Below are 25,595 nucleotides of genomic sequence, written 5' to 3'. Positions count from 1 at the left end.
CGAGGGCAGGGCCATGAGTTAGTAGGTTCAGCCTGCAAGCCTGGGACTTATGTCAACTGCAACAACAAAAAAACACACAACCTGAAAGTTGAGAATGATGTTTTATTTGGTGGCTTTACCGAGGATGTAAGCTGGGTACAGCCTCTTAGATCGCTCTGAGGGACTGCTCTAAAGAGGTCAGGGAGCAGCCAGGATGTATATGAGTTTTCGCTAAAAAACATGTAGTCCGACGCAGAAAGGTTAATGCTCATTACAAAACCAGACATCTCAATGATCTTAGTGATTTTCTAGGGATGGGAAGATGAAAGAGTCGGGGCTCAGTGAAATTATTCCTTTAATATGCACCTTAACCATCTAGGCCCAGTATCCTGCTTTTCTCCATCCGAGTCCCCTCAGGCTGAGTGGCTGATGCCTTGATTGTGGGCAACATTCATTGTTTACTAGAGTGGCAGGCAGTATGTATTTTTAACTGAAGCATAGTTGATGTATGATGTTCCATTAGTTTCTGCTGTACAGCAAAGTGACTTAGTATATGCACATATATACATTTTTTAAAAATGTTCTTTCACATGGTTTCTCAAGGATATTGACTGTCGTTGCCTGTGCTGCACAGCAGGACCTTGTTGTTTATCTGTCTTACATACACTAGTTTGCATCTGCTGACCCCACGCTTGCAGTCCCTCCTTCCCCAGACCCTCCACCTTGGCCACCACGAGTCTGTCTCTATGTGCGTCTGTTTCTGTTTTGTGGATTGTTTGTGTCTTGTTTTAGATTCCACATATAAGTGATGTCATACGGTATTTGTCTGACTTACTTGACTTTGTAAGATAATCTCTAGTTGCATGCATGTTGCTGCAAATGATAGTGTTTCATTCTTTTTAAGGGCTGAGTATCTTCCATTGTCGGAGAAGGCAATGGCACCCCACTCCAGTACTCTTGCCTGGAAAATCCCATGGATGGAGGAGCCTGGTGGGCTGCAGTCCATGGGGTCGCTAAGAGTTGGACATGACTGGGCGACTTCACTTTCATTTTTCACTTTCATGCATTGGAGAAGGAAATGGCAACCCACTCCAGTGTTCTTGCCTGGAGAATCCCAGGGACGGGGGAGCCTGGTGGGCTGCCATATATGGGGTCGCACAGAGTCGGACACGACTGAAGTGACTCAGCAGCAGCAGCAATCTTCCATTGTATGCCTGCACCACATCTTTATCCACTCTTCTGTCGATGAATACTTAGCTTGTTTCCGCATCTTGGCTATTGCTGTGAACATAGGGGTGCCTGTATCATTTTGAATTAAAGTTTTCTCTGGATAATACGCCCAGGAGTGGGATTGCAGAATCATATGGTAATTCCATTTTTAGTGTTTTGAGGAACCTGCATGCTACTCTCCACAGTGGCTGCACCAACAGTGTAGGAGGGTTCCCTTTTCTCCACACCCCATCCAGCATTTTTCGTTTGTAGACTTCAATGATAGCCATTTTGACTGGTGTGAGGTGATACTTCTCTGTGGTTTTGATTTGCATTTCTCTAATAATTGGTGACATTGAGCGTCTTTTCATGTGCCTGTTGGCCATCTGTATGTCTTCCTTGGAGAAATGTCTGTTAGTAGGGATGTTTTTATCAGAAAGCCGTGTCTGATATAAACTGGAGATCCCTGGATAAATAAATAGAAGTGCTTGCCACAGGACCCAGGAAACTGGGGGTGGCTCTGATGCTTTGGTTGAAGGGCAACTGCTAAGAGGTTTCTGCCCTCAGTGAGGAGACCAGTGTTCCACAGTGAACAGCTTCCTGTGGCCACAGCTGCTTTGTTCAAAATACGGTGACACGCTTCACGCACACCCACTTGACACTCGTCAGAAGCCCTTCCTCTGGTAGTCAGATTGCAAAGCAGAATAGTGAGCAGAGTATTTTGGGCAACATCTCCACAGAGGTAGCATCAGCCATGCAGACATCCTCGTTTTGGGGAGAGGTCTCCCGCAGATCTAACCTCACGGCAGAATTTCCCTGTCCAGTTCCTGGGACCGTGACGTGTGGAATTGGGACGATCCCTCCAGCCGTGGGCATCTCCGGGGCTGTTCAGACTGGGCATTTTTCATGAACAGACACAATCCGCCAAAAAGTGAGTGCTTGCAGCAGTCAGACCACCCACCATGCCGCCCACAGGGGAGAATTTGACTGCCGGCTTCCTCCACCTCTAAGAGGATGTGCCTTCCTGTTGGGTTTGTCATTTTTTCATGATGCAGAACAGAGTCAGGGCAATGGGTGGAGAGAAGGGAAGAGACAGGAAGAGAGGGGGAGGGGCTTGTGTGCTGAGCTGATTCTAGCACATTCCATGGAGGGAAAACTAGGGTGAAACTGGTGAAGAAACAGGATAGAAAACAGACCCAGAGGCTGCTGCAGTAGTTGAACAGGAGAGTAAACCAAGAAAGAGGGACTGGCAATTTCTGGAAGCTGGGTGCTAGGAAGGCTGCCAAAATGGTGACTCCCTGTCCACCGATGGCGAATAGAAATATGGAGACAGCATTTGGAGGAAATATGAGTGGCTTTTTTCTTTTTGCCAGGCAAGGGGGAGAACACAGCAGGCTGGCGCCTCAGAACTGTGCCCCCCTCTGTGGGGAAGAGGGAGAGGTTTTATATCTTCATAAGGTTTTGCTTTTTTTTTTTCTTTTTCAAGATTTCAAAACAACCACAGCTGGCATCGGGCAACTCAGCAGCCGGGTCTGGTATCCTGAAGTTATCAGCCGGTGACTTTCTGAAATGCAGAATGCTACAAGAGAGGGTAGGGGGAGAAGGATGCCAGGTGCAGTGTATAATCTAAATGGAGTCAGAGTAATTAGCTTTATGATGGACAAGTCCAGCTACAAGTGTGTGTTAGTAGTAGTAACCAAGATTGCATAATTCTTCCAGGACTGGCGGCTGCTGCTGCTGCTGCTAAGTCGCTTCAGTCGTGTCCGACTGTGTGACCCCACAGACGGCAGCCTACCAGGCTCCCCTGTCCCTGGGATTCTCCAGGCAAGAACACTGGAGTGGGTTGCCATTTCCTTCTCCAATGCATGAAAGTGAAAAGTGAAAGTGAAGTCGCTCAGTCGTGTCCGACTCTTAGCGACCCCATGGACTGCAGCCCACCAGGCTTCTCCGTCCATAGGATTTTCCAGGCAAGAGTGCTGGAGTGGGGTGCCATTGCCTTCTCCGACTGTTTGGCTGGTATGTGCCAAAGGCTGTTCACTCAGTTCTGTTTTTGCTGTAACAGAAAGGATATTTTCCAGGGGAGGTGGGCTGGGGTGGGGAGTCAGTGAGAGGTTTCTAAGTGTGGAGAATTGGGTTCAGAAGCAAAGAAGATGCTCACAGGAATAGCCACAATGTCTCCAAATCTGAAACTCTTCCAGAATAAACAGTAGATTTAACAAGTAATTCAACAAGATTATTATGGTTTATGAATGAAATACTTGAAATCTTTTTCTAGAAGCATGACTAAAGATTGGTATTCCTTTTTATTCTGCCTGGCTCATGAGGAGCATCTTCCACGAGGGCCCTGGCACCCACATAGGTTACACTAGGCTAGGCTAAGTCCCTTCAGTCATGTCCAGCTCTTTGTGACCCTATAGACCAAAGCCCGCCAGGCTCCTCTGTCCATGGGGTTCTTCAGGCGAGAATACTGGAGTGGGTTGCTGTGCCCTCCTCCAGGGGATCTTCCGAACCCAGGGATTGAACCCACATCTCTGACGTCTCTTGCATTGGCAGGTGGGTTCTTTACCAATAGGGCCGCCTGGGAAGCCCTAGGTTACACTTAATTCTCTGAATTCACAGAACAGTTAATGCATTTCTTTTTCTATGATTTGCCACACTTGACTTTATATTTGCATTGTGGAAGAATGAATGAACTGATTTAAGGATAAACCCCAAGGCCTAGGGACACATGCAGGGGGACTGGGGAGTGGGGCTGTGGGGTGTACATCCCAGTCTCCTCACTGCAGCACATCCTACTCATCTTTTTACCCCCGTGATACCTGGGGGAGGTCCCCCAAGGAGTCAGCAGAGCCATGATAATCTGGGCAGAGTCGTGATAATTATCCATCTCCCAGCTACAGAGGGGATTGATAATCTATTGCTAGTCTATGACCATTGCTTGTAAGCAAGATTCACCAAGGTCTTTGTGACCCTCCAAGGGATGGTTTATTTATTTGCAAAGAAGAAAGGGGCAATGGGGGGCAGGCAGTGCCTTCTAATCCCACTCCCCTCACCCTGCTAGGACCCTCATTTGTTTAAAATCCTGCTTGCTTGCTCTCTGATGCATTTCTCTCTCTCTCTTTTTTTTGCGTTGTTTATTTATTTGGCTGTACCTGGTCTCAGTTGTGGCATTCCAACTCTTAGTTGTGTCATGTGGGATCTAGTTCCCTGATCAGGGATCAAACCCAGGCCTCCTGCATTGGGAGCTTGGAGTCCCAGCCACTGGACCAACAGGAAGTCCCTCTTTGGATATATTTCTGATTAATGAAGGCTGATGCATCTGTAGGAAAGGAACAGTTCAGAGAAATAAACATCAGTGTAACCTGTGGTCCTCATTTGAGCAAAATCAAAGGTAAATGTTTTTGAGCTAATCAGATAAATTTGACTATGGAGTGCCTGTGAGATGATGATTAATTTTGTTGGATGTGACACAGACATGGTATTATGTTAATTACAAGTCTGTGTCAGTTTTAGAAAAGCAAATGAACCTATTGACACAGAAGAAACAGATTCGTGGACACAGAGAACAGACTTATGGTTGCCAAGGGATTGGGAGGAGGGAAGGACTGGGTGTTCGGGGCTAGCAGGTGCAAACTATTATATAGGATGGATCAACAACAAGGTCCTCCTTCTGTATAGTACAGGGAACTATATTCAGTGTCTATGGAACCCTAATGGAAAAGAATATGGAAAATACATACATATATATATATATATGTATTACTGAATCAGTTTGCTTTAGAGCAGAAATTAACATTGTAAATCAATTATACTTCAATAAAAAAGACAGCAAACAAAAAAAGAGCACAGGAAACATCTTCTTCTCCACCTCTTCAAAGGACTGACAGCCTGAGCATCAATGCCTGGGCAGTATCTTGTCTTGCAAGACATCAAAGGGGGAGGGAAACCCTTAGGCTTGTGAAATGAAAATATCTCCCACCACATCAATAAACAAGAAATGCCACAACCATCAGCGATTTCTGGCCTCCAAATGTGAATGGGGGCTACCCAAACTGCGATCCAGCAGATGCTTCCACCCCTCACAGTGATTGCTGAGGAGCTGGTGAACAAGCAGCCTTGCATGAAGCAAGGTGAACAAGGAAACATGATTGGCCCCAGGTAGCTGAGATACATAGGAAAGGAGTGAATTCAGGGAGCCCAGAGGCTTCCATCTTCCCATACATAGAATGCTAAATTCCTTAACTTGATACCTGATCTTTGATGTTCACTGCCTGCTCCCCTTGTTGCAAACTTGTGTATAGCCTCCTGCCTCCTTGAAGCAGTTTTCTCAGAGTTACTGAGATGTTGTCTCCCGGGCTTGGAGTCCTAAACATTCCCACCAAATAAAATAACTCTCTACTTTCAGGTTGTAAACAGGCCTCTCTTAACCTCTTGCTGTCTTGTACTTTCTCTCCCATTGAGTTCTAAAAAACAAAAAAATCCAAGTATGATTGTTCTCAGTTTGGGAGGAATTTCTTGTTTGGGCACACATAGACATCAGAATCATGCCTGTGAATAGATGGGCTTTCTACGTAAATGCATTAATATGGGCTCAGCTCAGGGAACTGGCCCAGGATACCCTGAAACACAGCATCTGAGTCTCATCACTCTCCTTCCCAGTTCCATGAAAGCCCACTCAGGTGGGGTCTGAATTAAATGTTGGCTCCCTAGGGCTGCATGAAGGGCCACTGGACAGGATTTCCTGTGAGAGAGAAAAGTATCCTTGCCTTTACAACATTGTGTTAGTCTCTGGTGAACCACAAAATAATTCAGGTATACATAGATACGTATGTATATATTCTTTTTCATATTCTTCTCCATTAGAGTTTACTATAACACACAGTTCCCTACACTATACAGTAAGATCCTTGTTTATCTATTTTATATATAGTAGTGTCTATCTGCTAATCCTAAACTCCTAATTTATCCCTCCTGCCAAGTCCCTTTTGGTAACCATAATTTTTTTTTATGTCTGTGAATCTATTTGTTTTTCATAAATAAATAAATTTGTGTCATTTATTTAGATTCTGTATATAAATGATATCATATGATATTTGTCTTATCTGAAATACTATGATCGTTTCTAGTCCACCCATGTTGCTGCATTATTTCATCCTTTTTATGGCTGAGTAATATTCCATCATAATATCCATTCCTCTTTTGATGGACACTTAGGTTACTTCCATATCTTGACTATTGTGAATAGTGCTTCTATGAATATAAAGTTGCGTGTATCTTTTCAAATTAAGAGTTTTCTCTGGATATACGCCCAGGAATGGGATTACTGGTGAAAACCCAACCTCTTTTCTTTACATATAGTATATACATATTGCATATGTATGTATATGTATAGGTACACATTTATGTGTATGGTATTATGTTTGTGTATGTATACATGTGTATTTATATGTATGTATATGCATATATATGTTTATATGTATGTATATGCTTGTGTGTGTATATATATATGTTTTCTTCTTACAATAGGAACTGGTTTAAAATTTCTTTGTCTCTGAATCTTCCCACATATTTGTAGCTACACGTGACACCCAACATTTTCCCCTGTCCTGAGTCTTTCTGGAGGCACCACCCAGGTCTGTCTCACCATAATTGGAGGTATTTGGAAGCGACCTTACCTCCTCCCAGATCTTTCCCAGGCACCTTGAAATTCCCTCACAGTCTCTCTGGGAATCACCTTTCAGAGGCCACGTCTCCCATCCTCACTCTGGGTTAGGGATGCACATGGGCCTGAAGACCTCGGGAGAGAGCTGTAAACCACCGAGAGCAGTGGGACCCAGGTGAGGCCAGTGGATGGGCGCAGACCCTACTTGGAGGAGTCCGCACACACTCACTCCTGCCTGCAGGGCCACCGTCCTGGCCTTCGTGGTGCAAGTCCCTTTTGCTTCTCTCTGTGGCCATTGTCATGTCGCCAGTTCCCATTACCCAGCACCCAGCACTGTGCTGGGAACAAAACATGTGCTGCCTGATGGCAAAGAGCCCATCACCCGATGTGCAGCAGTCAAAACATGAGCCCCGAGGTTTACGGCAAAGAAGGGGTGTGTTTGCAAGGCAGCTAAATGAGGGGACAAGAGAACAAGTCTCAGATCCTCCTCCCGGAAGGTGAGGGACTGGAGCACTTAAGGAATGAAGAATAAAGCAGCTGGGTGGTACCAGGTGTGGGGAGTGTGGGGAAAGGTGATTGAAAAGATGGGCATTATCGTGGTTCTGTGCAGGCAAAGCTAAGCAACATTCAAAAACAGATGCTCCTAGCACCATCAGGCTGCCCAGGTGGCTTAGTGGTAAACGATCAGCCTGCCAAGCAGGGACATGGGTTTGATCTCTAGGTCGGGAAGATCCCCTTGAGGAGGAAATGGAAACCCACCACAGTATTCTTGCCTAGAGAATCCCATGGACAGAAGACCCTGGCAGGCTACAGTCCATGGGGTCACAAAGAATTGGACACAACTGAGCAACTGAACAAGATAGCACAATCTGAGGACAGAGTTTTCAGCCCTCGATGTCAAAAGGTCACAAAGCGACACTCACACATGCCCAGCTGGAGGGTGGTTGGTTCCAGCCAGTCTTAACCAGATTCAGCTCGAAATTGGACACAGCTGACTCCAAATTCCTGGGGCACCATTCAGGGCAGCATCTTACTGTTCAGGCTACATGATGTTTGGAGGAGACGCATGACCTTGATCGGTGAAGGCAAGTGAAGTGGATTTGATGAATCATTACCCCTGGTTTCAAGCCCAGATAGAGGAAGGCTGTCGGCAGAGACAATGTGCATCCCTTCCGGGACTGAAATGACCGAGGGGGCTGCTCGCTGGTGGTGCTCAGCCAGCAGTACTTCCAACCCTGGCTCTGGACGCAGGGCTGTAGCCCCGGGCAAGGTGGACGGAGCTTCTGCCCTTGATCTGGGGGTCCAGAGAGGGAGGCTGACTGTGGGCAAGTCAGCCAGAGCAACACCCTTTCAGAGCGGGACAGGGGCTGCCGGGAAATGGAAACCTGGCGCTGGGAGGGAGAGTGGGCCAGGTATGCTGAAGGTCAGAGCCAAGGCCACAGACGCCAGGGCAGGGCTGTCTGAGGACATGACTCACCCCTCTCGGTCATCACAGAGCACCGAGCTGAGCTCCCTGTGCTAAGCTTCCCACTAGCTAGCTATCTTACACATGGTGGTGTGTGTGTGCTCAGTTGCTTCAGTTGTTTCTGACTCTTTGTGACCCCATGGACTGTAGCCCACCAGGCTCCTCTGTCCATGGAATTTCCCACGAAAGAATACTGGAGTGGGTTGCTATTTCCTTCTCCAGGGGATTTTCATGACCCAGGGATTGAACCGGTGTCTGCTGCCTAGCAGGTGGATCCTTTATCACTAAGCCATCTGGGAAGCCCCATACATACATTAATGTACGATATTTGTTTTTCTCTTTCTGTCTTACTCCATTCTGTTTGACAGTCTCTAGGTCCATCCACATCTCTACAAATGACCCAGTTTTGTTCCTTTTTAATGACTGAGTAATATTCCATTGTATATATGTACCACATCTTCTTTATCCATTCATCTGTCTACTAGTTTCTTACAGGGCACACTGAGTGTTGGCCATGGTAGGGGATGGCAGACAGCCCCAGGCTTGGGTGCAGGTCCTCTGTCCCTTAAGAAAGGAACGGAAGCCTATCATGGCCTCAAGGAAGAGCCTGGGAGCTGAGTGAGTTTGCTGAGGGTCCTGGTTGCTGGGTTGCTGTCAGGCCACAGCTTGTCCCACATTTTAGTGACGTCACATAGCCCAGGGGAGTGGTCCCCGCCTGGGGAGGGGGTCATGTGGAATTGTCAGGAGTCCTTTTCAGAATGCTAAAAAACCTATCAGAAATGACATATCTACCTAAGATAAACAGAAATGACTCATTTATTTATCCTTTTAATCAAAGGATTGATACTTATGGGGCTCAAAATTTATAGGTATGATTGTTCTTCATCTCAATTTTCATTATTGCTCATTTCTAACAGGTTAATATCTTCAATTTTGACTTTATAACAGGTATTAAGACAGGTTTTCTTTTTTTTTTTTTTGAATATGCAAGGGGAGAGGTTTGCTTCTTTAAAGAAAACTGAGGTCTCACAAGGGATGTAAAAGGCCTTTTAAATAAATGAAGATAGACATCATAATTCTGGGTGGAAAGACTCAATATTTCAAGAGTAAATTTTCCTCCAATTAGTTCTGAAAATGTTGCCCAATGTATCTCAAATTCATCTAGGAAGATTAAAAAGGACATTTCTGCCAAAAAAAAAATATAAGGGAAGGATTTCCCATAAATAACGTTGAAGTGTATTGTGACAAAGTAATAAAATAGATACTGTATTGGTGGCAGGATTGATGAGACCCATGGTGGAGAATAGGGAGCTGCTAAGATATCAATCTGAATGGAACTTTCCAGCAAAGAGTGTTAGCAGAACTTGATAACCTGTTCCTTTCCAACCCCGTGCCAGCCTGAGTCCGCTAGAGTGGACCTTCCTTAGACTGACCCATCCATGAATCAGAGCTAATGATATTAATAATAGTCCCTTCCTTGAGGGGGCAGGGATTGATTTTGAAAATATGAATCCTTTGGAAGGGTGCAGATAGTAAGCATCCAACAAGTGTTCTCTTTTCCACTCGAGTTCCTCTCCATCTTGCACAAACTTTAAAAAAAAATAATTTTCTTTATTTTAATTTTTAATTTATTTTTTTTAAATTATTTATTTATTTTGACTGCATGAGGGTTTTTTTTTTTTCTCTAGTTGTGGCGAGCAGGGCTTACTCTTTAGTTGTGGTGCACGGGTTTCTCATTACGGTGGCTTCTCTTGTTGCAGAGCGCGGGCTCAAGGGCTCAGCAGTTGCCGTGTATAGAGTTAGTTGCTCCACAGCATATAGGATCTTTCAGGCCCAGGGATCGAACCTGTGTCCCCTGCATTGGCAGGTGGATTCTTATCCACCTGGTCCAGGGAGGTCCCACATGTTGAGGGGCAGCTAAGCCCGTGTGCCACAACTACTGAAGCCTGTCCTCTAGAGCCCGGGCTCTGCCACAAGAGAAGTTACCCCAGTGAGAAGCCCGCACACCACAAGTAGAGAGTAAGCCCTGCTCATTGCAACTAGAGAAAGCCCATGTACAGTAACAAAAGATCCAGTACAACCAAAAGTAAATGAATAAAGTTTTTTTAAAAGAGAGAGGAACTCCCAGGAATTCATGCACTGTCCAGGTCGTGGGTCACTTTCCCATCTCTGTGCCTGCTAAGCTGGCTAGAGAGATGGGATGGTGATGCCACTTGGGCATCCTGGTGCCCAGAGCTGGGGAAACCCTCCCAAAATGCACACAGCATATTGGGGGTGCCTTCTCCCTCAAATCAGAAGGCCATTAGTAGAAAAGGGGAAATGCATGCTCAGGAGGAAAAATCAGGAGACCTTCACTAGTGGAACCTCAAAAGCCAGCAGCCTCCTGGGTAAGACTCATGTGGTCACCAGAGGCCCCAAACCCAGAAGGCCCCGCACTAGGGGTTCAACACGCCACAGTCTCTTTGTCTGTCCTGGGGCAGCCGTGACAAAGCATTGCCGACTAGGCGGCTTAACTAGCAGGAATGAATCATCTCACAGTGCAGGTGCCGCAGGGCTGGCTCCTACTGGGGCCACGAGGGAGACTGTCCCGAGCTTCTCTCCCCTGCCTACAGATGGCCCATTCCCTCCCCACCCCCGTGTTCCCCATGTCTTCATGCGTCTCCTTCCTGCACCCTATCTGTGCCCAAATTCCCCCGTTTTCATAAGGATAGCAGTCATGTTGGTTTAGGGGCTCACCCTACTCCAGATTGACCTCATCTTAACTAATTCCATCCACAAGAACCCTATTTGCAAATAATACCAGATTTTGGGGGCCCTGAGTTTTAGGGCTTTGATGTATGAAATCTAGGAGGACAACCTAGCTCACAACGTTTGCCATCTTATAATTCGTAGTCATTTTGTCCTTGAGTGGGTGTCTTGTGGGGTCTGGTGGGACAATGGAGTGCATGCTACAGGCTTGCTGTGCCCTCAGGTGGTCCCTCTGCCTCCCTGGATGGGTTCTCAGGTGGCCACGCCTCACCCTCAACACCCTGCACACCTGTGCGTTCAGTTGTGTCCGACTCTTAGCGACCCCATGGACTGTAGCCTGCCAGGCTCTTCTATCCATGGAATTCTCCAGGCAAGAATGCTGGAGTGGGTAGCCACTCCCTTCTCCAGAGGATATTCCCAACCCAGGGATCGAAGCCAGGTCTCCTGCACTGCAGGCAGATTCTTTAACAACTGAACTACCAGGGAAGCCTCTGCACACCTGGCCCCTCCCTACCGACCCCCACTCTGTGATGTCCAGCCTGCTGCCCTGTGGCCCCCTGGGGGCTGGGCTGTGCACAGAGTGTCAGGGTCAGGCACACACACACTGCAGGGTCTCAGGGGGGCCTGGCAGTGGCTGGCAGGTGAGCCCTCACCTGCCCCCTGTCTGGGTACCAAGTGCACCCCAACATGAAGGATGCCAACATTTAAGGGGTCACCGTCCAGAGTAGGCTGGGTCATTGGGTCCGTGGAAAGGGGGACTGAGTTTCCTGCACCTGGCCAGGTCTAGAGGCTGGTAGAAAGTGGGCTGCGTGCTGAGTCACAGGACAAGACCTCCCAAACCTGTGCAGACCTGTTCTCACCGTGAGAGTATTTTCATGTCCCAGGAAGCATGACCTTAAATAGCAAATAAAGATGCCCTGATCAACAACAAGGTCCTGTACAGCACAAGAACTATATTCAATATCCTGTGATAAATCATAATGGAAAAGAATATAATAAAGAATGTGTATATGTTGTATAACTGAATCACTTTGCTGGACAGCAGTAATTAGCACAACAATGTATAGCAATTTATGTGCTCAGTCGTGTCAGTTTGTGACCCCATGGACTGTAGCCCACTAGACTTTTCTGTCCATGGAATTTCCCAGGCAAGAATACTGGAGCAGGTTGACATTTCCTCCTCCAGGGTATCTTCCCGACCCGGGATTGAACTTGAATCTTCTACGTCTCCTGCATTGGCAGGTGGGTTCTTTACCCACTAGTGCCACCTGGGAAGCCCTATATCCTTTACTCGGATTCACTGACTGTTTATATTTTGCCTCCATTTCTTTATCATTTTATCTATCTATCTATCTACCAGGGATCAAACCCGTGTCTCCTGCAGCTCCAGCATTGTCAAGCCTTAATTAAAAAATAATAATCATGAATTAAAAGACTAAAAAATAAGACACCATGACGGGTTGAGAGGGACACCACACAGGTGGGGCAGTGTTATAATTTAGTGCCTCTAACAGCCAGTTTTTCTGTTCTGCACTTCCATTTCACACTTAGCCCCACACTTGACAGAGAAGCCAGAGGGAGGAGCTGAGATGTGCACATGACAGGTCGTGGGAAGCCACTGAACAGAGAAGCAACACTCAGAAGCTGACGAGGAGCCTGGGTCCTTATGGGGGGACCACGTTGCCCTCTTCCAGACAATGCCGCTGACCTTCTCAGTGATGGCTCTCCCCTTTGAGGTCTCTGTGTATGATCTGTAAAAGCAGAGACTGGAACCTGTCCTCTGCGGCTGTGGAGGGTTTTGCCAAAGATGAATTCATGGGCTTGGAGGGAAAGGAGAGATACAGATGTGTTTACAAGGAGGCACTGGGCAGAACCAGGGGACCAGCTGGGTATCGGGGATGAAGGACCAGGTGTCTCCATTGAGGGAGATGCTGGGATGGGGTCCGGGCTACGGTGGAGCTGAAAACCCTCCTGGGGATGTATTTTCATTTGAACAGGGAATTGCCTGGCTTTCTCTCAAAGAAACAAGTCTTGAACAATACACTTCCAGATGACATCACCTGCTTCTTTTACTACCTTCTCCATTGATGAATAAGCTTGATTGAGTTCAGTTGAATGATTAGTTTTCATAAATTCTGAGACGTGTTTCATTCCATCATTGTCACTTCAACCATGGTATCTTTCCTTGACTCTGCTCTCTTCTCTGGGCCTTAGTCTCTCCATGGGTAAGAAGGATGTTGGGTTACCCAGTGCCTGTGGAGTCGGGGAAACTTCTAGGGTGCTGACACTGTACCCATGGAGGACATGGAGCTGACCCTCTGTGGGGGCAGGGGGTCCATTCCAGGAGGACATGTCACACTCCACGTTTGTTGCTTATCTCAAAAGCTGAAGGTATTGAAGGTTCATGACAACACCTGCAGATCAACTTTTTTGACTAAAAGTTACCCTTGGGAAACCTGTTCAAACCTTCAATGCCCTGGGAGCAGGCCCATCACGCTGTCCTGGGAAATAACAAGAGGAACTTCTCTTCCAGGGATGTCGAACAGCCACAGCTCATGTGGTCTTAAAAATGCACTTAGGCAGAGAAGGACTAATATCATATGATGCTGCTTATATGTGGACTTTTTAAAAAATGGCACAAATAAACTAAATTTACCAAACAGAGTCACAGATGTAGAAAACAAAACTTATGGTTACAGGAGGGAAAGAAGCAGGAATAAATTGGAAGACTGGAATCGACATATACTCACTACTATATGTAAAATTGATAACTAGTGAGAAACTACTATATAGCATAAGCCTCTGGGTCTTCCGGGGTTTTCGCTGCGATTTGCTCTCATGGTCTGCAGAGCCCTGACTGAGCAGCAGAGGGCGCTCTGTCACAATCCCTGAGTCCAGGCTCTTTGCCCAGCTGTGGAATGTGGCTTCTTTTTCTCCTTGGCAACTGTTTTCTTAAAAACCCTGGGTCAATAGAATCTGTGTCAATCAAATCCCATTTCTCGCTGACCTGTGCGACCCTTTAAGAGCTGTTTATCATCGTTTGTGAAGGCGGGCCCCTTCCGACTTCAGGCCTCCAAAGCTCGCAGTACATGAATAATCCGCAGACAATGGTTACCTGTAGGACTGCACCGTGGAAAACATCCCCGCCGCGACCGCTTTTGTAAACTGGAGTCTATTCAGCCCTGTGAAGGATCCCAAGACAGCAGGGGACTCTTTGGTCAATAGGTGGAATAAAACGCTGGGCTAGGGCTTTCATAATCGCGGCCTCCTGAGAAGGCAACGGGAGGGAGTTTCCCACAATGCTTAGTGGCTTCTCCTAATCCTATTGGAGATGGGGAGGGGGGCCATGGGGAAAGGGATACCTAGGTGACCAAAGCAGAGCCAGTGATTTAGTGATGAGCTTGTCCGCAGGCCCTGAGGGGGTCTGAGCCCCTGCGGAATTCCCAACATTCAAGCCACACAAACAAACCACCTGTGCTCTGGACTCACTCTGCCCTGGCCGCTGTCTTGTTAATAATTCTCCCTCGGGGGAAGCTGAGGTCAGCCAGGTGGTGAAAGAGGGTGACCTGGATTCTTCAGTGATATCATGTCCTGAGAGACTGGACCCAGTGCTTGCAATGCTGATGTGTGACGGGGTTATGTTATTCTTGTGGACTGAGGGGAAGTAGTCTGGGGAAGCAGCAGCGCAGACCATGCTAGCGCTGGGATGCCCCTCAGCCCACCTAAATAAAATAACTCCAGCACATGAGCTGCAGGAGAGGGTTGGAGTGGGGCTGGATGGGGGAGAACTTGAGGCTCTTTTTAAAAATGTAACTACACTTGATTTACAATATCTTGTTAGTTTCAGGTGTTTCACTTGTTAGCCAAGTGATTCAGTTATACGTACATACCTCGTGGCTCAGCTTGTAAAGAATGCGCCTGCAATGCGGGAGGCCTGGATTCAATCCCTGGGTTGGGAAGTTCCCCTGAAAAAGGGAAAGGCTACCCACTCCAGTCTTCTGGCCTGGAGAATTCCTTGAACTATATAGTCCATGGGGTCACAAAGAGTCAGACATGACTGAGTGACTTTCACTTCACTTCACCTACATACATACATGTGTGTGTGCTTGCTAAATCGCTTTAGTCGTGTCCGGCTCTTTACAATCCTATCGACTGTAGACCACCAGAATCCTCTGTCCATGGGATTTTCCAGGCAGGAATACTGGAAACTGGGTTGCCATGGCCCTCCTCCAGGGGATCTTCCTGACCCAGGAACCGAAACTGCATCCCTCGCAGTTCCTGCATTGCCGGTGAATTCTTTACCACTGAGCCACTGGGGAAGCCCTATACACATGAATATGTTCTTTTTCAGATTCCTCCCCCTCATAGGTTATTACAAGATACTGCATATGGTTCCTTTGTTGTTTATCTCAGTCTTCGCTAGTGGTTCAGACAGTAAAGAATCTGCTTGCAATGCAGGAGACCCAAGTTCAACCCCTGGATTGGGAAGATCCCCTATTTTATATATGGTAGTGTGTATCTGCTAATCCCAAACCCCTAATTTATTCCTCCTCCCCCTTTCCATTCAGTAACCACAAGTCTGTTCTCTGTGTCCATGAGACTGTTTTTGTTTTATAAATAGGTTGATTTGCATAATTTTTTAGATTCCACATATAAATGATATGATATGATATTTGTCTTTCTCTTTCTGACTGACTTCCCTGAGTATGATAATCTCTAGGCCCATCCATGTTCCTGAAAATGGCAATATTTCATTTTTTTATGACTGAGTAGTATTCCATTGTGTGTATGTGTGTGTGTGTGTGTGTGTGTGTGTATAAAACTTGGGATTCTTGATGGTAACTGTGCCCCTGGGTTTGAATGGTTGAACTTGAGTTACCACCCAGGTGTGTGGGGGGAGGGCTGTGGATGGCTGTCCGAGTCAGGGTGGCCCTCACTGAAGGAGCGGGTGCTGGAGAAGTGAGGGGAGGTGCCAGGGGAGAAGGGGTAACTGAGCCCCAGAGCCATGAGTCTTGCTTGAGGAACCTAATGTACAAAGGGGAAGAGTTGCAGGCAAGACCCCATGACGCCGACACTCAGAACTTGGACAAGAAAGACAGATCAAGACAAAGAGACTCAGAAATCTGCTTGGTCAGAGAGTGAAAAAAATGAAATAATGTCAAAAAAGCAGTTCTCCCCATCAACAACTTTTAAAACATTTTTTCAAACACATAGAAATGTGAAAAAGTTGTGTCACCAGTATAGGTCTGCCCACCATCTAGATTCTAAAATTAGCAATTTGCTGTGTTTGGTTTAACATAATTTTATCCATTATACTATCCATCTATCAATTAATCTTATTATTATTTTAAAATTGGAAGCAGCTTTTCAAACTCCAAAAGACCATACAATTGAAAATTACCCACTCATGTTAGTCTCCTAAAGTCTTTTCTACTCTGTTGGATAAAGTGAAAGTGTTAGTAGCTCAGTCATGTCTGACTCTTTGGGACCCCATGGACTGTAGCCTGCAAGGCTCCTCTGTCCATGGAATTTCCCAGGCAAGATTACTGGAGTGGCATTTCCTTTTCCAGGGGACCTTCCTGACCAGGAATCAAACCTGGATCCCTGCATTGCAGGGGGATTCTTTGCCATCTGAGCTACCAGGGAAACACCCATTTGGGTAAAATGTGAAACGTAGATCAAATCTTCCTAATGGTAAAAGTCATAGCAACCAAAGTTGCTCACAATTAAATAACATTGTTTCAAGAGAGCTGCTATGAGCTCAGGGTAATGAAACTGGGTCCAAATGAACAAACTTCTGAGAGGTGCACCCTTCCCCATCGATATTTACACTGTCCTGTATATAAGCCGCTGTCCTCTGGGCTTTCCACATATGGGCTCATCCCAAGCTCACACAAGCCAGGAGGTGTCCCAGTGTACAATCTGATTCTTACCGTACAATCAAAGAAATTGAGGCACAGAAAAATTAGTTGACTGGCCTGGGGTCAAACAGCTGGTTTGTGGCTGAGCAGCACTCACTACCTCCCCAACCCTGACCCCAGCAAATTAAAGCAATGAGTTACCATTGTTTTACATACCATGTTGGCTATGATTTTTAACAAATGATACTGCCAAACATTGGTAAGGATGTAGGGAAAGAGGCGCTGTTTGTGGGAATGCAAATTGGTACTTCCTAGAAGGCAATTCAGAGAAGGCAATGGCACTCCGCTCCAGTACTCTTGCCTGGAAAATCCCATGGACGGAGGAGCCTGGTAGGCTGCAGTCCATGGGGTTGCTAAGAGTCGGACACCACTGAGCAATTTCGCTTTCACTTTTCACTTTCATACATTGGAGAAGGAAATGGCAACCCACTCCAGTATTCTTGCCTAGAGAATCCCAGGGACGGGGGAGCCTAGTGGGCTGCTGTCTATGGGGTCGCACAGAGTCGGACACGACTGAAGCGACTTAGCAGCAGCAGCAGCAGAAGGCAATTGGGCTTACCATGGTGGCTCAGAGAGTAAATCCTCCTGCAATGCAAGAGACATAAGCGATATGGGTTCGATCCCTGGTTTGGGAAGATCCCCTGGAGAAGGGAATGGCAACCCACTCCAGTATTCTTGCTGCCTGGAGAATCCCATGGACAGAGGAGCCTGGTGGTCTACAGTCCATAGGGTCACAAAAGAGTAGTACAAGACTGAGCGACTAAGCACAACACACACACACACACACACACACACACACACACACACAGAAGGCTATTAGACAAAGAGAATCCAAACCCATGAAAAAGCCTACAGTTGGTGGATCTAGGTGTTTTGTTCCCAGGAATAAATTGCTGTGAAAGCATGAAAGATGAGCAAGCAGCTTTATATCCAAGAAAATCATGCAGAATTAAGTGAAATATCAAATAATGGGAGGCAGATAATACATAAGTTACAGATGGTTATAACGATGACAATATTCAAACATCATGGATTAAGGGAAAGTGTGAATTAAGTAGAACCAACCAGGTTACAGAATAGACTCTAGGGAAAACAGAATAAAGTAACAATAATCTTCCCCTAATGTAACATGTATAGAGAAGATACATATAGCAAATATAATATACATAAAATACACATAATAAAATAATATCACAAGATAAACTGGAAAGGTTGGTACTAAAAATATGAACAATGGTTCTTTCAAAGTGGGGCTTTATGGGTGGGAGAGGCTTGTTTATAGTTGGGGCTTGTCTTTGGGCTATTTTTGTATTTTCTACAAATGTCCAGCAAAAATGTGTGAAAGTGAAAGTCGCCCAGTCGTGTCCACCTCTTTGCGACCCCATGGACTGCCAGACTCCTCTGTCGGAGGAATTCTCCACACAAGAATACTGGAGTGGGTGCCATGCCCTTCGCCAGGGGATCTTCCCAACCCAGGGATCGAACCCATATCTCCCACATTGCAGGCAGATTCTTTACCGTCTGAGCCACCAGGGAAGCCCAAGCACAAATGTACCACCTTAGGAATCAGAACGTCACCCCTACATTCCTACAATCAATATAAAGAGAATGTCACCGGCTCAAAATCTCTTCTTGTTTTTGAATGCAAGGAAATTCTGGGATGAAGGGGGAAGAGAACCAGTAGGTGGCGCCAGAGGGTAGCTAGTGTCTCGAGCTGCAGCAAGCGCTGGTAGAGACAGCCTGACCCGGGAAAGTCTCAGGTACTTGGAGAACTCAGGTGCCATCAAGCACTATTTACAATAGCCAAGACATGAAAGCAACCTAAATGTCCATCAACAGGTGAATGGGTAAAGAAGTGGTACGTATACGTGTACTGGAAGTACATTTGTTGGTTTTTAATATCAAACTTCATTATATATGCATATGCATATACTGGGCTTCCCTGGTGGTGCAGTGGTGAAGAATCCTGCCAGTGTAGGAGACACAAGAGACTTGGGTTTGATCCCTGGGTCGGACAGATTCCCTGGAGGAGGGCCTGGCAACCCACTCCGTTCTTCTTGCTGGGAAATCCCATGGACAGAGGAGCCTGGTGGGCTACGGTCCATGGGGTTGCAAAGAGTTGGACATGATTTAGCAACTAAAGAACAGGAACAATGCATATATTAATATATAATGTATAACTTAACACACATATATGATATAAATAGATCTCTTCTCAGATATGTATTTAAAGAGAAAAACACATTTTTGACCCCACAATTCAAGATGACATTTTAAACAAATTGCTAAATGGACAAAGTTTCTACTTTCTCTCGAAATACAAGTGGTAGAGCTTCAACGGAGAAGGCAATGGCACCCCACTCCAGTACTCTTGCCTGGAAAATCCCATGGACGGAGGAGCCTGGTAGGCTGCAGTCCATGGAGTCGCTAAGAGTCAGACATGACTGAGCAACTTCACTTTCACTTTTCACTTTAATGCATTGGAGAAGGAAATGGCAACCCACTCCAGTGTTCTTGCCTGGAGAATCCCAGGGACGGGGGAGCCTGGTGGGCTGCCGTCTATGGGGTTGCACAGAGTCGGACACGACTGAAGCGACTTAGTAGCAGCAGCAGCAGCAGCAGAGCCTCAAAGTCAAGATATTTGGAAAGGCTTCCTTTTGCCCACCAAAGAGCCATGAATCTCAGATATCCTGGGGGTACGGCATCCAGAACAACTGTTTGTGACAATTGTATGAATTGTCTTATAGTCAGCAAGTGATGCTGTAAGATTTTTACCTGCTCCCAGGACAGGTTGTTATGTATATATAGGGATTTTACTTTTTTTTTTAAGCTACACTTATAAAATTGGTTGGAGCATTTGGGTGGATGTGTAACGTGTAATAACTTCTCCAGTTTGAAATAGTAGAAAATAGGATTTGGAAAAGCAATTTCCCACTGAGCTTCTGATTTTTTTTCAGTATTGTTGAGACTTTAAGTGAAAAATGCTTGTACAATGGAATGGAGTATATGCTACAGTTGAAAAATAAATCCTTGAGTCCTTGACATCAAATAAAGGAAATAAAATATACACATCTGTGTGTTTTGAAGGTTGTCTGTCTGATTTTATAAAGCAAAGGCTAACCAGGACTCTGTATGGGACTGAGACCCCCCAGGCCCCCTGAGAAACAACCAAGGCAGGCTGGGGCATGCACTGACTTGGTTGTGATAAACCAGCTCACAGCACATTATTATGTTAACTTGCATTTGTAGACAAATGTTGTTGATAAACATGGATATTCAAGTCTATGAAAGTATAATGGGATACCCTCTGATGTGAAGCATAAAATCTCTCAAGTTACTGTATAATGATTTTCTTTCTCTCCAAAGGCAGATACAATTAATAGGCTGCACAAATTGACTGTTGTTCTTGAGCACAGGTCATAAACTTCTCCATTCCCCTCCACTACATGGGTAGCCTGTCTTCAGGTGGGAGCTAGCAGTCAGCAACCACTGCGTAACAAACACTCCCAGGTCTCCAAGTCACAGAAGATTGCAAGTGGCTTCTCATATTGGGGCATGCAGGTCAAGTGAAGCCCAGCAGAGTGGACTGGGCATGTGTGGACAGTTTTGCTTCAGGCTCAGGGTTCAGGGGGTGTTCTGCAGGTGTCTCACTCTGGGGTTTGGGCTGAAGGAAAGGATACTGCCAAGGGCATGGTCGTCTTATAATGGAGCAGAGGCTGTACAAGGCCAAGGCCAACTGTGTAAATATCTTTCATGCATCTGATGCAGTTATACCTCCTGATCCTCCCAGGATTGCTGTCAGTGATGTCTTTCCCCTGGTGTCCCAGGATCTGATAAAGTGATGCCCATTCCCCTGGTGTCCCCAGGATTCCCCTAAGTGATGCCTGTTCCTTGGGGTCCTCAAGATTTTGCTAAGTGATCCCCATCTCCTGGTGGCCCTGGATCTCTTTCAGTGAGACCTGTCCTCCTAATCCATCATCCACCACCAGACCTCTGTGGAGACGCCCATTCCCTGGTGCCACAGGAATCTCTGTGCAATGTTACCTGCTCTACCCGATGCACTGGGCTCTTTTTCTGCTTTTACTGGGAGCTACCTATTCTGTCCCCCACTCTTCCATGGCCATCTCTGTGCAATCTATGATAAAAGCATTACAAAGCTTCAGGGGCATCTTGTCCTCTGTAATCTATCTAGAGAAATGTCCAATTGTTTGGGTGTTTTGGAATTATAATGTCTTTTTGTTTTTTTAATTTTATTGAAATATAGTTGATTTACAATGTTGTGTTACTTTCAGGTGTACAGCAAAGTGATTTACATATATATGTGTGTGTATACATATATATATATATATATGAATCAAGAATATATATTCTTTTTAAAATTGAAGTACAGTTTGGGGCTTCCCAGGTGGTGCTAGTGGTAAAGAATCCACCTGCAATGCAGGAGACATAAGAGACATGGCTTTGATCTCTGGATAGAGAAAATCCCCTGGAGGAACAAATGGCAACCTGCTTCAATCTTCTTGCCTGGAAAGTCCCATGGACAGAAGAGCCTGGTGGGCTGTAGTCCATGGGGTCACAAAAGAGTTTTACACAACTTAATGACTAAACAACAACAACAATAGTTGATTTACAATGTTGTGCTAATTTTCACTGTATAGCAAGGTGACTCAATTATACACATGTATACATTTTTATTGTATGTTCTTTTCCTTTGTAGTTTATTCCTAGAGGCTGGATATAGTTCCCTGTGCTATACAGTGGGACCTTGTTGTCTATCCATTCTAAATGTAATACTAATAGTTTGTGTCTGCTGCTGCTGCTGCTGCTAAGTCGCTTCAGTTGTGTCCGACTCTGTGCGACCCCATATACGGCAGCCCACCAGGCTCCCCCGTCCCTGGGATTCTCCAGGCAAGAACAGTGGAGTGGGTTGCCATTTCCTTCTCCAATGTATGAAAGTGAAAAGTGAAAGTGAAGTCGCTCAGTCGTGTCTGACTCTTAGCGACCCCATGGACTGCAGCCCACCAGGCTCTTCCATGCATGGGATTTTCCAGGCAAGAGTACTGGAGTGGGATGCCATTGCCCCTAACTCCCAGTTTATCCCTCTCCCTACTCTCCTCCTCCTTGGCAATCACAAGTCTTTTCTCTATGTCTGTGCATGTGTTCTGTCCTGTAGATAGGTTCGTTTGTATCATAATATCTTAACCCAGATGAATACTTTGCAGCTGTATTTGACCTACAAGAAATTAGCTATTGACTGAGCAACATTCACATTGATGTTTTATTCTGGTGCTCGGTGTCTCTTTGCCGTTTCTGCTCCCACGAATCTGTTGGCTTGTCGTATACCAGCCTATGGAGTCTGGTTGCTAGTGTTTCTGAACAGGGGCTGGACACTCTTCTGTGTCCTGAGTCAGGCTGGGGAAAATCTATTTCCAGAACTAGTCTTCCTCTTTGGATCTGTCTTGATAAATGAATCTTCACACATAGCCTCTTGGCTATTGTTTACATTTGCCATTCCCTGTGGAGTCCTGGGCTCATAACTCCTCTGAGCGTGATCCTTATGATGATCCTGTCAGCTGGTTGGACAAACAGGCGGAAGAGCTGCTGGCAAGGCGAGAAGCATGTGGGAGCAGCTGAGCAGTCAGGGGAAGGCAGGCTGGGGCAACTCATCCTTTATTTATCAGTGTAATGGAAATCCTTGCTCGAGTTTTAAATATACTTTATGCTGGGGTCACATCTTAAATATATATGCAGCATATTAATAATTAAGCAGAAGTGAAAATGTTCAGTTTGGAGAAGAAAAATAAGAATCGTCAGCTTTATGCAGAGAACGCTCCCCGTGGGAGCTTTGTCTGAATCAGGACTGAAGAATTAAGCCCACAGTTTAACTGAAAATTACTGTGGGAAGGAGAACAGGAAGGGACCCCCAAGAGAATAGAATGCAGTATATTTTATCATAGCTCTTCTCTGGAGCCTAAGATACAAAAAGGAAAATAAGATTTATTTTTATGACAATTAAAAATTGGTTTGAAAAAAGTGATAGAATACACAACTAACAGTGTTTTAAACAAATAAGGCTTTATTTTTTTCTCACATGAGAAGTAGATAGTTGTTGGCCATGATTTAATGACTCAAGGCTATCAGGACGGTCATTCTGAGTTTCCTGGGGGTTTCCTCATGATTGTAAAATGGCTGCCACTGCTCCAGCCATCATCTGTATTCAGGACTAGAAATAGAATGAAGGATAACACTAATCTCATCTACTCCCCTTTAAGAGGAAAGCAAATGTTTTTTCCAGAACTCTTCCCTCCTGACCCCAATCAGCACTGCTTGTTGGCCAGAGCAGTATAACATGGTTACCTCCAACAGAGTCTAGGTACATTGCAACCTAAATTAATCAGTATCCTGTTTATATAGAAAAAAGGGATGAATGGATATTAGAAAGGATTAGCAGCATAAGCCACACTGGTCAAACCAAAATTTGCACAACATTCAGTATCTCTCTTCCTTTGTTTTAGAAGAACTGCCGTGCTGCGTCTCATCTGGGAAAAGGACAACACACTCTACAAGCCTGCTTTCCACCCACTCCAAAAGTCATGAATTCCATGGAGAAACTCATTCCCTGCAGCAGGTGCCCAGGGAGGCCATCCTGGGCGGGGACCCAGAAATCAGTAACTGGGGGATGAGAAGGGGGCGCCTGAGGGAACAGCATGGAGACCTCAGGGTAAATCCACTTTGTATTACTGGCCGGAAAATAAATGAACCCAGAGGGCCTGAGCTGCCAGGAATGAGTCAAAAATAAGAGCTCTGTCCTTGGGGGTGCTTTGGGGGATTTTTGTCCTGCATTTAAAAAAATTCTTATTTTGACATAATTAACATTTGTAGAAAAGCAGCAAGAATAGCATAAAGAATGCTTTTATATCCGTTACTCAGATTCATCAATTGTTTATATTTTGCTCCCATTTCTTTATCATTTTATCTATTTCTCCATCTGTCTATCCATCGATCATCATCTCTTTCTCTATCATCTATTAGTCATCTATTTATGCACGCACACACACACACACACATACACATCAGGCTCCTCTGTCCATGAGATTCTACCAGCAAGAATGCTGGAGTGGGGTGCCATTTCTTCCTCCAGGGGATCTTCCCGAACAAGGAATTGAACCTGCATCTCTTAGCATCTCCTGCATCGGCAGGCAGATTCTTTACCACTAGTGCAATCTGGAAAGCCCCATATCCTTTACTCAGATTCATCAATTGTTTATATTTTGCCCCATTTCTTTATCATTTTATATACCTATCTGTCCATCTACCTGTCCATCTATCCTCCATCCATCATTATTTCTCTTTCTCTATCATCTACCAATCATCTGTTTAGACACACACACACACACACACACACACTCACACACACACGGTGGGACAGGGGGAAAGATTTCCCCCAGAACCATCTAAATGACAGTAAATTGCAGATATATTGTCTATTTATCCTAAACTATTTTAGCGCATGTTTTCCTAAGAACAAAGACATCCTGTTCCAAGACCACGGTGCAATGGTGTGAAGATTTAACATTGATGAATCACTAGTATCTAATCCACAGCCCCTATGCAGATTTGATCAATTGCCCCATAATACCCTAAACAGTCACGTTCTTTCCTGGCCCAGCATCCAGTCCAGGATCACATGTTGTAGGTTGCCATTGCATCTTTTGATCTTCCTTTAATGTGAAACAGTCCCCAGTCCCTCCCAGCCTTGCATGACCTTGACAGACAGACCCTGAAGACTCTCCCTCGATTCAGGTTTGCTGATGTTTCCTCGAGATTCTATTCAGTTTTGTGTTCTTGGTGTGGTTGCTGCTCACATAATGCTGATGTGGTTTCTTAGGGCATCATCCAGGACACGTGTGGTTTTGACTTGTCCTGCTTCTGGTGATGTTAATTTGGTTGCCTGGATAAGGCAATATCTGTTGGAGATTTTTCACACTAAGGTTACTATTAATATCCTCCCCTTTATGGTTAGTAAATAATTTGTGGAGAGATACTTTGAAGCTGGGCTTCCCAGGTGGCACTGGTGGTAAAGAACCCACCTGCCAATGCAGGAGACAAGAGGCATGGTTCTGTTCCTGGCTCAGGAAGATCCTCTGTAGGAGGCTATGGCAACCCACTCCAGGATTCTTATATGAAGAAGCCCGTGGACAGAGGAGCCTGGCAGGCTATGGTCCAGGGAGTGGCAAAGAGTCAGACACGGCTGAAGCAACTTAGCATGCATGCACTTTGAAGCTATATACACATCCCATAACTCATCCATATAATAGGGCAACATGCTCCATAACTTAAAACAATCTTTTAAAAACATTGGTGAAAGTCACATAAAGCATACTACATTAACCATATGTAACTGTGCTGTTCAGTGGCACTGAGTCCATTCACATTGGTATGCACTTCTCACCACCATCCCTCTCCCGAATTTTTCACTTTCCTAATCTGAAACTCCCATCACTTCATGGGAAATAGATGGGGAAACAGTGGAAACAGTGTCAGACTTTATTTTGGGGGGCTCCAAAATCACTGCAGATGGTGACTGCAGCCATGAAATTAAAAGACGCTT

General features: G+C 45.5%; 1 protein-coding gene across 2 annotated transcripts in view; it reads left to right on the top strand.

Annotated features, from left to right (window-relative positions):
- Positions 1–24,047, top strand: part of STX2 (syntaxin 2) — a 66,798-nt gene extending 42,751 nt beyond the window's left edge. Inside the window, exon 9 of one of the 2 annotated variants that reach the window (XM_006054503.4) lies at positions 23,500–24,047. In XM_006054503.4, the coding sequence (XP_006054565.1) occupies positions 23,500–23,667 (168 nt within the window). In that variant the 3' untranslated portion in view covers positions 23,668–24,047. The remainder of the gene's footprint in view (positions 1–23,499) is intronic. The other variant, XM_006054500.4, reaches the window with a different exon arrangement.
- Positions 24,048–25,595: the final 1,548 nt, after the last annotated feature.

This window comes from Bubalus bubalis, chromosome 17 (assembly GCF_019923935.1).
Source record: "Bubalus bubalis isolate 160015118507 breed Murrah chromosome 17, NDDB_SH_1, whole genome shotgun sequence".
NCBI classification, from domain to species: Eukaryota; Metazoa; Chordata; class Mammalia; order Artiodactyla; family Bovidae; genus Bubalus; species Bubalus bubalis.
The sequence above is the reverse complement of the archived record's forward strand: the minus strand, read 5'-3'. Positions and strand labels throughout refer to the sequence as shown.